This window comes from Oxyura jamaicensis, chromosome 10 (assembly GCF_011077185.1).
Source record: "Oxyura jamaicensis isolate SHBP4307 breed ruddy duck chromosome 10, BPBGC_Ojam_1.0, whole genome shotgun sequence".
In the NCBI taxonomy this organism is placed as follows: domain Eukaryota; kingdom Metazoa; phylum Chordata; class Aves; order Anseriformes; family Anatidae; genus Oxyura; species Oxyura jamaicensis.
Window position 1 is genome coordinate 12,743,924 of NC_048902.1, and position 17,364 is coordinate 12,761,287.

The 17,364-nt window shown below is 39.1% G+C and overlaps 2 protein-coding genes across 8 annotated transcripts in view; one reads left to right on the forward strand and one right to left on the reverse strand.

Annotated features, from left to right (window-relative positions):
- STARD5 (StAR related lipid transfer domain containing 5) lies at positions 1-5,406 on the forward strand. The gene is made up of 6 exons (XM_035335342.1): positions 1-695; positions 780-829; positions 928-1,060; positions 2,384-2,501; positions 3,292-3,385; positions 3,937-5,406. Exons 1-6 carry the CDS (start codon positions 606-608, stop codon positions 4,082-4,084), a joined length of 633 nt encoding a protein of 210 aa, XP_035191233.1. The 5' UTR covers positions 1-605; the 3' UTR covers positions 4,085-5,406.
- Positions 5,407-6,919: 1,513 nt separating this feature from the next.
- Positions 6,920-17,364, reverse strand: part of IL16 (interleukin 16) — a 46,822-nt gene continuing 36,377 nt past the window's right edge. For 6 of the 7 annotated variants that reach the window (XM_035335331.1, XM_035335330.1, XM_035335332.1 and 3 more), the window contains 7 exons: positions 15,153-15,294; positions 12,893-13,988; positions 11,332-11,515; positions 9,609-9,710; positions 8,674-8,923; positions 7,648-7,773; positions 6,920-7,400 (listed from right to left, as the gene is read on the reverse strand). In XM_035335331.1, coding sequence (XP_035191222.1) covers positions 7,207-7,400; positions 7,648-7,773; positions 8,674-8,923; positions 9,609-9,710; positions 11,332-11,515; positions 12,893-13,988; positions 15,153-15,294 — 2,094 coding nt within the window. In that variant the 3' untranslated portion in view covers positions 6,920-7,206. The remainder of the gene's footprint in view (positions 7,401-7,647; positions 7,774-8,673; positions 8,924-9,608; positions 9,711-11,331; positions 11,516-12,892; positions 13,989-15,152; positions 15,295-17,364) is intronic. The other variant, XM_035335337.1, reaches the window with a different exon arrangement.

Genomic DNA, 17,364 nt, shown 5'->3' on the forward strand with positions numbered 1-17,364 from the left:
TGTGCCTGCTTTGTGTACCGGATCGCTCAAAGAAATCGACAGGTCAGTTACCGAGCCTAGTGAGTTTCTTTACGCTATACTACATGGACAACTGAATTATCTGATTGTAGGAGTCTGTGCAGCCTCACAGATAAAGTCCTAGGTCTTCTATTCATTTTCTAGGGAGACTCCTCAGTCCACACTGATAAACTTCACTGCAAGCCTCTGGTGAAAACTTTCTCTCCATGGCCTTTTAAAAACGTGTGTCATTACTCCTGATTTATCCTGTCTTTTTTTTCACACAGCCTTGTAATTCTGTGCCTCCTTTAGATGCTGAAGATGGCTCTTTTCGGGATGAAAGCCTGCAGCCAGCCGGCCTCCCGCTCCGGGCTGTCGGTACGCCATCCATCTCGGATGAAGGCAGCAAAACCCTGGCTGGCGGCGCTCCTTGGAGGCCGGAGGCGACCCGAGCGCCGTCCCCTCGCCGCTGCCTGTCTCGGGAGCCGATCCGGGGCGGGCGGCGGGAGGCCGCTGCCCCTCAGGTGAGGGGGAGGCGCCGCCATCGGCCCACAGGGAGCGGGCGCCTCACAGGCCGCGGCCGAGCGGCGGCTCCGCCCTGCCCGGCCATGGACTACGCGGGGCTCGCTGAGGCGGCGGCGGCCAAAATCGGGCAGTACCGGCGGGACCCCGGCGGCTGGCGGGACTGCCGGAGCACGGTGAGCCTGGGGAGGGACGTGCGGTGGGATCCGGGGGGGGGGGTCGGTTTGGTGCCCGCTCACAGCTCTCACCCATCCCTGCAGAGGGAGGTTGTGGTGTCCTGGAGACCCTCGGCTGAGTTCAGCGGCAGCGTGTGAGTAAAGCCGGGGCGTTTTGCGGACCGAGCAGGGCTGGGCTGGGGGCGATGCAGGGTGGAGCAGCGGGGTTTGCTTTCGTTTCGCCCTGCCGCAGGTACAGGGCAGAGGGGACCGTGCCCGCCTGCCCGGAGGATGTCTGGGAGTGCATAAAGCCGGTGGCCGGCGGGCTGAGGACCAAGTGGGACCAGAACGTGAAGGACTTCGAGGTTGTGGAGGCCGTCAGTGATGTGAGTTCCTTAAGGTCTGTGGCGGTGGGGCTAATGAGCGGGGCTTTCAAAGGAACTGGGCTCTGTCTTCCCGAAACAGCCTACGTCACATGCAGGTAAAAAGGGTCGCAAGAAGTTGGGGAGCCTCTGTCTGGATCAGTGTGACAGTACTGGGAAATAAGAATCAATTCTTTTGAGTACAATTTTGAGTAAATTGTATCTATTATCAGTGGATTATCTTTGTGAAAGGAACTACTGTACATTCTTGGCTAAATAATGTTGTAAACTTACGTATTTATAAACTATAAATATTCCAGCATTACATTGTTGTTAATGCTGCAAATCAAGGTAAGTATGATTATTTTTAACGAGCTACCTGTGAGGAAAGAAGAGGGTTAGCAAGCATATACGCTTAAGTAAGTAGTGAAGGTTCACGTCATCAGCCATTAATTCAGGCCCTGTCATGTACCACGGCAGCACCCAGTGCTATGTGCTACTGTTTTTGGCTGGCTCAGTGCTTTGCCCACAGTGTCTTCCTCTTCGAAACACAGATGCTACACTTACAGCATTACAGATGAAAAGGGCTGTGTATGAGCAGTGGCTGCTGCTGTTGCTGTGATTGTACAGTCTAATTTCCTTTTTTTTCTTTGTGTGTCAGAACTTTAAAAACATGTTGGATTTAGATCCCCAAATCCAAAGTGGATATTTGTGCTTGGATATATCCAGGGTGCAAGCACAACCATTCCCAGGGATGTTTGTGAAATTTCTGTGAAAGTTTTTCTTGTTGGAACCCTACAGGCAATCATCCTCAACTTCAGAAGCTGTACAGCTTGCCATTTGAAGTTCACAGACATTGTCAGATTTGCTAGCATTTACCAATGTAGTAGAAACCTCTGTTTTGGGGTGCCCATCCACTACAGAGCCTCCACAGAAGATTGAAGTGTTAAGGTTTCTTCAGGGTAACATATCTGGGTATCAAGTTGCGTTACTATGTGATATGCTACAAAGAAGATATCTTCATGAAATTCCTGGAAAAGAGAAGCGTTTTAACTGTCCCATGAGCATACATGTGCCAGATTTGCTTTTCAGCACCCCTTGTGGTATCTGACCTTAAGTGACCTGGGAACAATGCAGCATCATTGTGTTTTTCTTCATTAAGCTGTCCTTCATCAACATACCTTGGTGCCTTTTGCCTGTGCTGATTTGCATTTTTTTCCAACAAATGGTGTAATAGAACTCATGATAACTTTTTCAAGCATAACTAAAAGAGTAGCAGAAAGCACAGGGATTTTTACGCTGAACTTGTGAGAGCATCAATTGACATAAGGGCTTTGTAATTTCTAGGCTGTCTCTGTATGCAGGACCACAACCCCTTCGGCTTTCATGAGGATTATTTCACCAAGAGAATTTGTGGATGTGGTCCTAATGAAGCAATATGAGGATGGGACAATGCTATCTGCTGGTAAGATGTTTGTGCTCATGTTGTGTTGGGAGTTAATTGGCAGCTACTAGAAATAAATATAAAATACAAAGTAAGTTACATGCTGCTTAGTAGCTATTCATCTGATTTTGATCAAAAGGTAAAATATTAGTGGTCTCTATTCACTGTTTTTTCTTAGGCAGAGTATATATATAAAGCCATGTTAACACTCAGAATATCATACCACTGGCCTGTGGTTCCTATGAAACCAAATAGTGCTGATTTTTTAAGGGACTGCCGCGTGGAAGGATGCTGCTTTGTTTGTTTCATCCTATTGTTTGCTTGTCGCAAGGCAGTGCTTTTATTGCCCCTCTGTTCAGCTGCCCCAATTTTCCCATCCTGTTCAGGAACAATTTGCCAGGAATTTATAAACCTGCTGGAGTGCAGCTTCTCAGCAGTCAAGGGGCCTATACCTCTGTAGCATTCATTACTTGGAAGCAACTTGAATGACCTCTCAAGAAAAGCAATGCACTGTCACAGCACAGGTTCAATAAAACTCCCTCAAAACATCTTAATACTTAGAGCTCAGTAACAGTTGCTTCTGAATTTAAAACGTCTTTGATTTTTCAATTCTGTAGCCAGAGTGGTTCCTTTTTAATGGTCTTTTCTGACTGCTTGCATAGCGCAGCCCAACGTTAAAAATGTTACACAGCCATTCTTAAATATATTCTCTTACAGCGAGTTTGCTTCTCAGCTGGTGCTTTGAGTACAAAGGACCGTTTCCCATCTCCTGTGAAAATTATATCTCTTACATAATTGCTTTTTCTTGTAGCCACCAATGTGGAACACCCACAGTGTCCTCCTCAACCCAATTTTGTGAGAGGGCTTAATTATCCCTGTGGCTGTTTCTGTATACCTCTTCCAGGGTAAGTAGAGATCTATTTGACCACTATGTTATTCTGAAGCCCTTCTTATCCATTGTGCAGTGTCATTTTGTGTATGTGGCTACACTTGATTTGTAGCACATCAGCAATAACATATTCCCATCTTCCTGTGACTTGTAGTAGTTATGGCTGAGTGCCTTCTTTGTTCTATTCTGTGCGGTGAATTAGTCTCTCCTAGAGATAAGTCTTCAATGTTATAGGAACTATCATTGTGGTAGGATTCTTGCTGACCTCTTAAACAGAAATTCAGCAGAACACACAAGTATGGTCTTAATTTGGGGGAAATGAGTATCCAGTTGATTATTACATTGTCATAGTTCATAAACAGAATTGTGTACCTAATGAGGGCCTAACTTAACTAATTTGATTTACAGGGATAGCCACATTCATAGAAATAATGTCTGTTGTTTTCTTGTTTCCTAAAAAAAAGAACTTAGAAATATCTATCATCAGTTAATGCATATAATAGTAATTGTGAAGTCCTAAATGTTTCCAAACATCTGGCTGTAAAATCATTTGCTTTGTCTTTGCAGGGAACCAGACAAGACGCAACTCCTCAGTTTCTTTCAGACAGATCTTGGTGGCTATCTTCCCCAGACGGTGGTGGATTCCTTCTTTCCAGCTAGCATAGCTGGATTTTACAGTAATCTGACCAAAGCCGTTAAGGCATTAAAAGCATGACAAGACCAAATGCTGGCATCACCAGCTGAGGGTAGGAAAAGAACTGGTAGCTTGAGGGTAGAAATCACGCAAAGATACCAGCAAAGATCCTTGGGAAACATGAAATGGGAGGAATGGACCGAGTAAAGTACATTTATAAAACAGCATTTTCTGCCTGTCTCTATTCAAAGCAATGCATACTTTTCTAATAAGCTCTCCTTCATTTTCATAATTAGAAGAATGTCATACCAGAGGCTGGAAGAATCCTAGAGGCAGCACTGCTGGCTGGTTGCAGGGAGAAGATGTGTGTACTGGAACTCTTCTTTCTCACTGCCTAAGAGGAGGAGCATCACTAAAATCCACTTAGCATTACCTGTATTAATCAGGTGCAAGTAAGCCCTGTTTTGTCTCTGAAGCTCCTTGTAGACTCCTGCGGAACAATGTTCCTTCCCCAAATGAAAAGGTAGCTCTTCTGCTGCCAGCCCTTATAGAGCTGCTAAGATGTTCCAGTGAGACCAGGCCAGTAAGATTTAAAAGTCTGAATTGATTGGATTTTTTGTAGGATCTACTTTTTTGTTCCCACAGATAACAGGTAGTCCTCATGGTAAATATATCTTAGGTGCTTCTTTTCCTAAATCAAGATCTAGCAGTGCAAGTCAATTCATAGGTCTGTGGGTTGGCACATAGATGCTCTTCTTTCCTTCCCTCTACCAAAACCAGTGATTTTCACAATGTCATGAACCAAACTGCACTGACATAGTGGCAATAAATAATGAGCATTAAGCACTTTACTTGCTATTTTTTAACTGCACTTGTAATGATCATGTATTTTAAACACTTGACTGTTTTTTGTGGTGAGAGGTCTTAACGGGTAAATAATCTTTTCTGTAGCTCAGTAGTGACTTGACAGGCCATAAGGACTTTTCTTTCAATCTAAGACTGGCTTACCTCACAGCACTATCTTAGGAAATCAGCTCCTGATCTAGCGTGTAGTGATGTGAGCAACTTTTGAAAATATTTATGCTGCTGGTTACTGCAGGAGTGTCAGACATTATTATGGGTTACATGTTATTACAAAAGGAAAACAAATTGCTGTATCAGAAATTTAAATGTAGGTTGTGATTTTAATGCTGTAACTTGGTTATTTAACAAGGTTATTATGCTTTGCTTTTCTGTATTTGTTTTATGTTTTGTGTGGGATATAGAATTGCATATAAAGTTTTCCATTGTAATTCTCACCCTGTGGAATAGCTTTTTAAAGGAAGCAATTTTTAATCTGGTCTCTTTTGCAAAGAAAGATGTAAAAACCTGTACAAGTGTGATGAAATAAATATTTTTTGCTATGTCTTGTTGTTTTTCTGAATGATTCTCTAAAATTGCTCCACATTCCCCTGCACAGAGAAACAAAGAGACACTTAAACCTTCAGCATCTCTCTGAATTCAATGCAATAAGGCAGAGACGAGCTTTCACTCCAGTTTGCACTCCCCACTAGGTGTTTTGGTGAGAACACTCACCCTCTCAACTTCTTTGTCTGTGGTTGGTCCGTATTTCCATTTTAGATTGCTGCTTTCTGTGCTTAAAGAAGGGTAATACAGTCACTGAAGAGAAATTTGGGGCCTGATATTACAGAGGTTTGTGCGTATTTAAGTAAATATACTATAGTTTTTAGTTGGGCATGAAGTTTGATACCTGGGCAGATCTTTGCAGGATTATGATTAATAAAAAGTTCAATGAGCAGAGCTCAAATCACCACTGATTATTCCTGCAAGTAAACTTTCTGCAGACAGTGGGGGCCTTTTATTAGCTATTTATTGTGTATTTGTTATATTTTTATATTCCTCTGAATAATAAAGGTGATAGGTGAATCTTCATTGGAATAACTTGAGGATCCTTTCTCTGAGTGCTAAGTGTTTCCTATTCAGAAGGAATTAAGAGCATTTAACATTGAGTCTATACCAAAATTGGAGATGCAGATGTCCCAGTGAAGATCATCCTGTAAGATCTTTGAAGACTCCCCCGTGTAACCTAAAAAGGATGCACCAAATTCTCAGAGTACGGGGAAGGTGAGCAGCCAAGGATGATAACCAGTATAGCCACATGGCTTTCAACTAGTGAATGAATACTTCTGTCCTGGCATTGTCTCCCTTGTGAGAAACAGGTCAGAGAGAACCAAAGGGTGCACAAGATCCCCTTCCTGTAGGTGCACGTGCTGTTTGTAGAATTCCATACAGTGTTTGGAGATCAGTCCCAGAATACTGATAGCAGTGTTTTAAGTATAGACTTGTGTCCAAGTTATTTAGTGTTTCTAGAATAAATATTTGCATCTGGAAGGTTTAATTCGGAAACACTAGCATTTTTCATTAAAAAATTAGCAGAGATATTTCAAAACGCATGTGTGGTCAGAAGGTAAGTCTTGGTTCTAAATGGCCTTGTTGCTCTCCTGCTTCAGTACTCTGAGACCTCTGGCCAGAGGAAGGCTGGGAGAACCTCCACTGTATTACCCTCAGCTTCCAGCCTCACCCTTGCAATACAATGAGACGCTCCACTTTGCCTGCTGGAGTCAAGACGTCTCTTTCAACTGCTAGTAGAAAGTTACCCTAGTTAATTTTTGGCTGTTCTGCAGTTTGAATAGAAAAGCTGGAGTTTCTCAGGGCACGTTTTAGTTTTGATACACTAAGATGCATCCCACTTTCTCTGCCTTTTATGCATCCTGTGTTGCAGTGTTTCTTTGTTGGCTTTCCTTCCTTCTGTGAAGGTAAGGCATGGAGCAAAAACAGCAGAACAGAACTGGATACTTAACCACAGAATGTGCTTCTGATATTTAAGTTAATGGCTTAAAATAGGACAGTACTTACTATAGCTGTCACATTTTATTACAACCAGTATATTATTAATAAAGTCATTTTTATCATTCTACAATTTGTAACAACTATTTCTGAATGTTGAAATAGTAATACTGCAAGTTTTGTGCACATCTTTGCATTTTATCCCAAACAGCTTTCTCTGTAACTGCCAGTAAAATTGTATGTGCTTTTCATATATACTTTCTGAATATCTTCTCTGCTAGCCAAATGATAAACCCCTACACCCATTTTTTTTCTTTATTTTTTTGGTAATGTTGGCAGTAGTCTAATTACTCCTCTTACAAAGTTTCAGATGCCTTGGTGGTAACAGAGCTTGGATTCCTTCTCTTGATGATAGCTGTGATGGGCCCATCAGGTAATGCCTTGATTATATTCCATGCTTCAAAACGAGTGAGTCCTTGCATGGCAGTTGTGTGCACTTGTAATAGCTCATCACCAGGCTGAACAGTGCTGCTTTGTTCTAATGCAGTCCCTAGAGTGGTGTAAAAAGAAAAATAATAATAATTCTTTCAATGGAGGAATTTTTAATGATTCTTTTACTCCTTAAGAATCACCAAATCACCATCATGTTTGGTATAAACCACCTGGTCTCAGCAGGCAAAAACTACTTGCACTGCATGGGATAATGCTGCATTTTCATGGGTATAAATCAGCAGTCAGTTATGAACTGTGCATTTGTATCAGCTAAGAACCTGCATATACACATTTAAGTGTGTTACCTTTAAATATTCTGTTGATGACAATGGGTTTATCTCCATGAATAGAGCCCTTCCCTCCTTCCAGACTGAATCCCAAACCAGCAGGTGTTTTTTCTAGAGTTACAGTGCAGATTGTATCTTCGGTTGCTGAAAATAAATGGAAAGTTATCAGATGGGCACCACATATGTGGAAATGTTACAAAATCTGGATCTGTTATAAAAAAAAATAACTGTTTTTTTTTTTTGCTAAGGCACTAAAACTGCCAAATGAAAAAGAAAACGATAGTTTTTAATTCCTCTTTTTGTGATTGTAAGGCCCTCTGGTAGATGGAGTAAGTTGTATTTGAACTCATGACAGAATAGAAATATAAAAATGAAAGCTGGTGATATTTACTAGAATTATAAAAATACGGTAAATGAACAAAATTTATGATAAACATACTGATGTTAATTTTGAAAATTTTATTAACCATAAAGCTGCTAATTTTTATTTGCAGGACATAACTAAAGCTCCAGATCTCCAGTTTATGCTTTAGAACAAAACACAAAAAATATCTTAGAAATGTCAAAGTTTCTGCAAAAATCTGTCCTTGCCATGTTTCAGATGTAGCCACCTGCTACATCAAACGCTAGCACATTGCTCAAACAAAAAATTCTTTCACAAAGGAAAAGTCGTGTAAAGTAGAAACTGTAATATTAAAGAATCACTGATTGCTGAACCGTCACTATAACTGTATTTAGACCTGTTACTACGATAGTAGTATTTGCATGTTTTCAGAAATTCATACTGAGGATCTCACACTTTTCTCTTTTTTCTCCTTTCTTTCTCCAGAATGTTCATTTATTTTAGAAATCCATCAATTCTTTTCCTCTCTAACAAAGTTATTCCAAATATCTATTTCAGGATTGTTTATTAACTGTTCTGTCCATAATCTTGGTTCTCAGATTTACCCAGCCTTACTGAGCTGCTTTATGAACAGCAAGGATTTCAGGTGATGATTAAACACGTAGTAAGTGGGGGCAGCAAGGTAATGCCACTGAACTTACCAGAGTCTTGTGAGGCATCACTTGCTACTGAAGATGTACTAGAATCAATTGAAATGCTGCTTTTTTCTCCATCTTTAGCTTTTCTAGTGACAACAACAGCTTGTCTGGGTTGTCGAGCCTGTCGCATGATTGCTGAGGCATCATTGTGAGTTGCACCTTTAAGGGACTTTCCATTAATGGACAGTACTTCATCTCCTTTCTGTATGGTTCCTTCCTGAGATGCCAGTCCATTGGGAAATACTTTATGAACCTATTGAAAAGCCCAGTCACCATGCAGACACACAAGAAAAGAGAGGGGGAAAAATGAGATAAATCACTATGGTTAATGGTTTTTACTATGTGCATTTTTCATTCTATGACAGGAATAAATTGTTTCTAGCACGTTTCAGGGCTGAAGACTGAAAGTATTTGTACAGAGAAGCTCTCTGGGACACAGGACTCACCAGGCAGCGAGGCAATCTATCTAGGCCTGGTATCAGATGGCCAACAACCTGCTGCCCACAGTATGTACCATGTCTGTACTTCTCGCTACTCTGCCAGTCAGAAGGTATGAAGCTTGTCTCTAGCTTTCAGACCCCTTGCCTGTCTACAAACACACCTCACTCCTCCTGGTAGGACTGACCACCCTGTATGGTCTTCTAGAAGCACTGGGGTCTTCTTTAAGCATGCGGGCTGTGGGTTGTTGGATTTCAGAGCTGTTTAGGATGGTGTCTGAGAAAACGGGACACCACTGCCAGTCATCTGGAGAGGGCAGCACTGTGCAGAAGGATCTCGTTTTTGCACACTTAAGACCGTGATTTTTCTGATCAATCAGCACAGCTGCCTATTTTCATTGTGCTAAAAGACAATCTTTGTAGTAGAAAACCAGCAAGTTATACATTTATTTTTAGATAGTGTAGTTGTTTTCTAAGTATTTTTTGAAAGATGCTACTTACTGTTATCACTTTGTTTTCTAGATCAACGCCCCCTGCCAGGCTGAATCCAAGCCCAGTGTCTTCCTCTTTATGCAGAATTGTAACATGAATATCATCAAATTCCTAGGCAGAGAAGGGAATTGTGTTAAGAACATCTTAGTATATAAATCAGAATAACTGGAAAATTCATACATTTTCTTTTTGTCCATGGGAATTTTGTAATGAGACCTAAGGACATAGACATAATGCTGAGACATGTTTATAGTTTTGATCAAATTCACAAATCAATTACCTATTTTATAAAACGTTTTTGTGTCTAAAACTGTTATGGTCTGTAAATAGGTTATCTGTTAGGTCTGGACTATAAATTGGATTATATAAGAGTGCTGTAGAAACTGAAAATATTTAATTGTGCGGAGGGCCTTGCTTTGGAAAAGGAGGAAAAATAATTTGTCATACAATTAATGTGGATATAAGTGCCGTAGCTTAAATATTGCTTCCAAAATTAATTTTATTTTTTTTAACAACAGTCTAGTAACAATCAGAGTGAACTGTTTTGACTGTTATCACAAAAAAGAGCTTGTATATGGTAACAACTCCTGTTTAGTGTAGTTTCCTAAGGAAACATGGGTTTCTTGACCACATTTCATAATTGTTTTCAGTATGTGAGCAATTGTCATTGCATCTGTTGCTATTGTCTTGTTTCCTTCCACAATTGAATCCACTAGCCATCTGCAATGAGACAGAGCGTAGGTGCTGCTCAGAGATTGTCCTTAAAGTTTCGTTGTGGAATAACTTTACAGATAATAAGACCAAGAAATATCAACATGAGATGTTGACAAGAAGCACAAACTGATATGGAACTTGACTTTCATAAATTCTGTGTATCAAACTGCCTTTTTTTTTTTTTTTTGCAACTTACCAGCAAGTTCTTAAAGAACTAGAGGCTAATATTGATTTCATACCACATGAAAATTTGTTTTAGTAGCTGCAAGTTTGTCAGTAAGACAATGTCCACCTGGCTGCTATTGCGATAGGCAGACATGAATAGGCACCCAATAGATAAGCACCCACGCTCCATTCAGTACAGATGCAATCCACAATTAACCTAGGATATGTGCCACTGCAGTTAGCTAAGAGGCAAAAATATATTAGCTTAGGCTCATTGGCACATTAACATAGTTACACTGCTTTTGGGCTGCTTGGGAAGTCTAACATGGCAAACACATAGCTGCCAGCAAAAGACTGTTTTCCATGCAAAGCACTAGACATTGTCTGCTTTTTCTTTGAGTGAAAGCAGTCTTTTACAAGTCTTTACAATTTTGGAATACACATGTTTAGCCTTGATTTTGGCTCGTATTGAACATTATCACAATTCTAGATGAATCCAGTAGGACTAAAGGATGTTCAGTCCCCAGGAGGAGGCATTAGGCGTTTCAGAGTGGGAATCCACAAAAAATGAAAGGTGTCCCAAATATCAGTGTCTACCTCTGCATACACTGACCTCACCTGCTCTGTAGCTGTTATCAGTTACTTAAATGGGTGTTAGTCTTGCTTAGTTATCTTGGTAGACTTCTTTAGGATTTCAGACTAGAATAGCTAAGTATTACTACTGATACATATTGATGTAACTTTTTCATTTGTGAAAAATGTAAAGTCGCAAAGATTCAGTAGGCACATCCACTCCACAGCTCTCTGAAAATCATACAGAGAAAAAAAAAAAAAAAAAAAAAAGTTGATTTACCTTTAAGGTTGCTTCATCTAGTGATTTTACTTCCTCTATAAGCTTTGCTAACTCCTCAGGGGAAAGCAGAGAGATGACGGACTGCCCTGACACACCGGATGCTTGAGGTGAGCCGTGTTCCTGTTTCTCTTCCTCTTTCTCACTGTCTGCTAAGCTCACAGTGTATTCTCTCAACTCAGAAAGGCTGTGTCCCATTGTGAAAATAATAAAAAGGAAACGTTGAGTTATGAAAGAATATACACAAGCATAGAACAGAAAATTCTAGAGCAGTCATATTTTGTTATTACCATTTTTGGGGAGGCAGCTCTCTCTTGTAATAAGTCTTATAAATACATACATATATCATGGCCTAACAGAAGCAGGATCCATCATATAGGAGAACAAGAGTAATCTCTTGGCTCCAGGCTAAAACAGACCTAAATAAATGTCTGTGGTTTTGTTGCTATTTGTTTTGTTTTTCAATTTCTAACTTTCATGTGATTTTTGTGTTTTCCAGATAAGCCTGGGATTAGATAAAGAGGTGGGTTGTGATTTGGGGCTGTTTTCCTTTTTTATCAAGAAATAAATTATTGTAGGTATGTATGTAAATTTGTTTTTCTAAGAGACAATTTTCACAGTATTTTTAATTAGAGCTAGAAAATACTACTGAAGTTGTGCAGATTTAAGAGATTCAGATGGACACTCGATATTCAGGGTTTATCTGGATCAACATGTAAATCTCTTGATGTGTAGCCATCACAGACTGTAACTCTCTGGCAAAAGGCAATAAGTTCTGTTAATAAAACTGTCTCTGAGAACACAAACAGTAGATTTCCTTTTTTTAATTATTTTTTTTTTATTTACCCATGCAATAGAATTTTGGAGGGTTCATATGTACTTTTGAAATATTTTGCCAAGTGTTATCTTTATTCACTTTCTTCTTTCCTGAAATTCCTGACTAGCTGTTAACAGAAAATGCATATGAATCATAGGAAACAAGATCAATCAGGGTGATACTGTTGTATCATGGTGAATGCCTGGGCTCCACTCTGCTACATCACCTTTGTGTACCTGAGCCAGAATTGCTTCTGCTTAAGACAGAAGTGTTATTGCAGTGATACACAGTATAACTGCGTAACTTACGCAGAGAGTTGGTGGCACTCATGTCCAATATTAGGAGCATCAGGACTTTTACATCACCTCATCACTGTGACTAGCTATAGCAGTTTATTTTGGGGAAGCCTAATCGTAAGATTTTTACATAATTTAGAAATAAGGTACTCAAATTCCTCTGCTTCCTCACTGGCAAATGCATACTTTTTATTATCAGTAGTGATATTTTACCTTCTGCCTCTTTAACTAGGAGGAAGTTTGAAATATGCCTACATTTATATAAAACAAATTAAAAATAAAAGTAATAATCACACAAGTCATTCAAACTTTTGTGCTCTTAAAAGTTCCTTAACTCAACTTGTGTTTTATAATTGTGTGCTCCTAACGTAGAGTGTTAATCTGTCAGCTAATCAGAACACAGACCCAGCAATACTGATCTGCAAATCTGATTTTAAATACGGTATCTTACTTTAGAGAAAATCCGGTGTCCATGTGATGATTCTCACTTGCAGGTAAGAGGGAAGTCCCATCCTCCTCCACAGAGGACTGAGACAAGTTTTCCAGAGCTTCCCATGCACTGTTTCCCGAAGGGACTGGGGACTGAGGAAGGCAAAGCAAAGATTTCATTAAAGCAGATGACACCTGGCTACTGATGGAATAAATTTTGCTATATTTTTCATCGTATGTCTTCATCATCTCACAGGACTGGGTAGAGGTAAGTGGAAAGCTTCGTGATCTTAGGTTATGTGCTTTTGTTACTGATAATGCACGGGAAGTTGCAATGGCTTCTGTAGTTAAAAGGCCTGAGGATTTTTCAGGGTTGGCATTGTTGCTTTCTTCTGAGCTAGCTGCAAGGTCCTCCTTGGGAGAGAAAGTTCTGTCTAGGCTTTTTGTACCCATGACCACAGATGACTTTGACTGTTGTTGGCTATTTTCAGAGCATTGGAGAAAGGCTTGGTTGAAATGGGTTGGAGACCCCTCTGACCCTTTTGGGCTGGGAGGGTGCTCTTTCTGGACTGATGTTTTCAGGCTAAGCCTTCGGTGTACTTTTTCAGGTGACTGCGGAGCACTCAAAGATTCAAATGAGCTTATTCTTTGTTTTATTGATGATCCCCTGGAAGAGAGACAGGTTAAACTGGATTGCAGTTCTTTGGTGGAAATACTCTGAAGGCCAGGAGGACTTTGATCTGCCTGTGTTTTCAGGTCTGAATTTGCTTTCCTCAGTCCTTTCAGACTTTGGCGAAACCAGGCTGGCTTAGGTGCAACAGGAGGACCCTTTTTCACAATGTCATTTTCATCTGATTTTAGCACTTTTGAACTGACTATTTCTGATTCTGATTTCTGCAGAACCGCCTCTGAGCTGCTTCGGTTTTGATTTTCTTCATTTGTATTGATGCCAGGTTGCAAATCTAAGTGGCTGTTGTCTTCACTCATTGTAGGATTAAATAAACTTTTTATGCAGTCAGAAATCTTAACCCAAGGGTCTTCTGTTGTTGTATCAAGAGTATAATCTACCCGTGCTTGCCTCTTAAGTACGGGCCTTTGTATTGATGCAAGTAGACTTCCTATATTAGAGAAAGATTGATTATTAGCAAGCTGCCTTCTTCTTTTCCTTATCCATCCTTTATTTATGCATTGCTATTACTTCACTAAATTTGAATTTTATTCATCTCTATATTTCCTCTATTTTTTTTAACTTTTTCTAGAAAGCTTAAATGATTTTTAAATTCACAACTCTTGATCAACAAGTTCTGTTTCCTGACACTGAAATTAACTGAAAAACCAGGCTTGCTTAGGCACAGGCTCTCTTTTCCAAAGGGGCTGTAACTTCTAAAGGTAACCTGAAATTTTGAGAGGCTGAAGTCATGATACAAACTATAGCAGTTAAACTAGATGGATAAAATTGCAATGTCATCTGCAGTGTAGTGAAAAAGCTGTTGTTACAGTATATTCTTTTAAAAGCTCTTTTTTGTTTCCTACATTTTAAAGTATATCCTGCTGTAAACAGACTCTCCCATGAAGATATTAGATTAATGTTTATGCTAGCTGAAATTTGTGCAAACTTTTCCACTTGTATTTTTCTAGTAATTACAAACTGAATTCTCTTATAAGAGGATTTTATATGTCACAAACTAATAAAGTATCTTAATGTCTTACAGGTTAGATACTGTAGAGATGAATAGAAGCAATTTTTTCTTTGTACATTTGGACAGTTACTTTTATCTGCCTCAGAATAAAGAAAGATATAATGTTCAAGGAAATATTCTTTTAATGATCTGAGACAGAAATTACAAATTTCTGTAAAGGTTTGGGTTAGAAGGGGACCTCTTGAGATTGTTTAGTTCCCTTAACACTGCTTCCTTTAATTTTTTAATATACTAATTTATTATCCATGGTTTGTACCATTACAATGCTTGTCTTGAATCTATACATAAAATTGTATTTTAGAAATGCTAAAACAAAACTTTAATATTATTTTTTCAATATAAGTAAGCAAAGCATCATCTAAAAAAAATACAGTAATAGTATACTTGTAAAAAGTTTAAATGGACAAGAAATAATCTAGTATTCTTCTTTTAATGTAGCTTCTACTTTGTCAAGGCCTGATTAAAATTTCATCTGTTCACCCAAAAAATTACAGATGTGGGTGAAGTCTACATTTAAAGATGGAGGTGAAGTCAGACCAAACTAAATGCTAGTTTCATCTGCAAGCGTCACATTAAACATACCTAAATTTGCTTTTCTTTCTTGATCTCTGCCCGCCGGAACAGCAGCTGTGTGTTCAGCATGATATGCTGTAGGAGAAGTGGTGAAGACACTGTGAGTTACGTCTGTTTGATGTCCCTCTAGCATTGGTTCTCTAACTTCCTGCTGAACAAACAGGAAATTGAAGCATGTCAGAATGTAATTATAAAAACCACACTACATGAATCTGAAGAAAAACATATTTTCATTTACTTATAATCTGAAAAGAAATACTGAGTAGGAATCAAACTTTCACTTCTGCTTGAGATGTATTCCTCATATGACTTAATTGTTTCTGTATTTCAAGAGACCCAGCCTGGTGTTTTATGGTAAACAGACTGAAAAAAAATGCAGTTAACTTTCCAAAAATTTAGTCAACAGCAAAAACACCATAAACCATTTTTTTTTTTCTCTTGAAGACCTTTTGCCCATAAGGGCAAGTTAAATCATTACTGCACCTTCACAACTCTCCCTTTCATGTTCTTGGCTGGAAACACGGTGAGAGGATTAATTTGAGGTAACAATGAATGCTATTCTCAGCACCATTAACAGATGCTCTTGAAGTTGCTTGATTCCTTTGTTAGCAATGACACTAAATTGCCATCTCCTCTATTGTGATGCTGGAAGCGCCCTCTTTGTAGTTAAACTACAGAGTTACAAATAGGAAGTAAAATCAAGCAGGGACTGTGTGTCCTGAAAAAAAAAAAAAAAAAAAAAAAAAAAGTAATTGAAGGTTTTTTTACGTTTTCTGTAATGTGGTGGTGGTGGTTGTGCAGCTTTCTTGATCTATCAAAACCTTTCTCCATGCTTACTAGGGGCCTACTTGAAAGTTGTGCTTGTATTCCATTGCTGTTAGGTATGGACATTGTACTTTCAGTAAGTGAAGTACCATTTTGTTTTGTACCCAAATGTACAGTCTGATCTTATTCTCTACTGGTAGGAATTATAGCTACTGTATTGATGCAGTTTAAAGCACAGTCAAAAACATCAATTAATTAATAATCATTCTTGGTTATGAAAAACAACCTTACAGTCTGCAGAACCCCCACACAAAACTGGTGGTGTGCAGGCCTCAAACTGGCTAGTATAAAAAGGTTGGAGAATAAAGGAAAGAAAACAACAAAAAAAGCAGCAATAAAACCTCTTAATGATCTAAAATACTTTCTGTCATGAAACTGTCTCCCTGGGACAAAGGACTATGTCCTGAGATATACAAGTCTTCTTTCTAGAGGAAATTATTTTCATTAACAGAGAAACTTGACTTTTCAGAGACGTTATTGATCTTAAAATGGATTATTTCTCCTTATCATTTGGAATAACCGAGGGGTGAAGGATAATAAATTGTGTGCAGATACATTCAACAAGTACTTAACTTCCCTGAATTTTACTTCTGGTAGGTCATTTTCTAGTAGCTGTTGATGAGAATGTTTCTACTGCCCTCTTCTTAGGGGATGGGAAAAGTACCTTACATGAGGTGCTGAATTGAAACTTTCTTGGATGTCAACATTATACCTGGAGCTCAGTCTAAGATGTATCAGTTTATTTTGACTTGTGCAGCTTGGGAAATGTTATGCATTGCATTGAGATCTGTTTGTTTCTACTGACATTACTAAATTCAGGGGGAAGAGGTTCCATTTTTAAACAAACCACAACTTTGTTTCAGCATGCGTATCTCACAATCCTGCACACACATGCAAATGTGAAACACTGTGTCTTGTCTTTCTATTTTATCTCAGATAGGAGAAGGAATTGAAATTTAGTAATGTACAAATATGCACTTAATTTTCAAATACTCGTCAACAGATGTGTACCTTTGTAACTGATAACTTATACGGGTTTAATACCTCTTCATCTCAAAAAAAAAAAAAAAAAAAAAAAAAGCCCAAGATTACCTGCTGCATGTTGTTAGTGCCTTCTTCCAAAAGAAGTCCAGTGGTGAAACAAAGCAATTGTTTCATGACTTCTCAGCTTTGTGAATTATATGACTATGAATTTTGAAGTTAGGAAGAACCATAGCAAGCCGATATCAGAGGCAGTCCAAACTCCTCCAGTCTCAGCCCACAGAATCTCGCTGTTGCAGTCCCACTGGGAGCACAGAATGCTCAATACTACCAGTGGAACATGTTCCAAAGGAATGCCAATAAGGAATTTTTCTTGAGACTGTTCTAACTGGGATTCAAACTCATAGTCTCAGAT

What these genes read in the sequence shown, in the direction of transcription:
- STARD5 (XM_035335342.1), top strand. Translation starts at nt 606, where the DNA reads ATGGACTACGCGGGGCTCGCTGAGGCGGCGGCGGCCAAAATCGGGCAG. An exon ending in GGCGGGACTGCCGGAGCACG is followed by an intron (nt 696 to 779) that starts GTGAGCCTGGGG and finishes CCATCCCTGCAG; the next exon opens with AGGGAGGTTGTGGTGTCCTG. An exon ending in TGGGACAATGCTATCTGCTG is followed by an intron (nt 2,502 to 3,291) that starts GTAAGATGTTTG and finishes TTTTTCTTGTAG; the next exon opens with CCACCAATGTGGAACACCCA.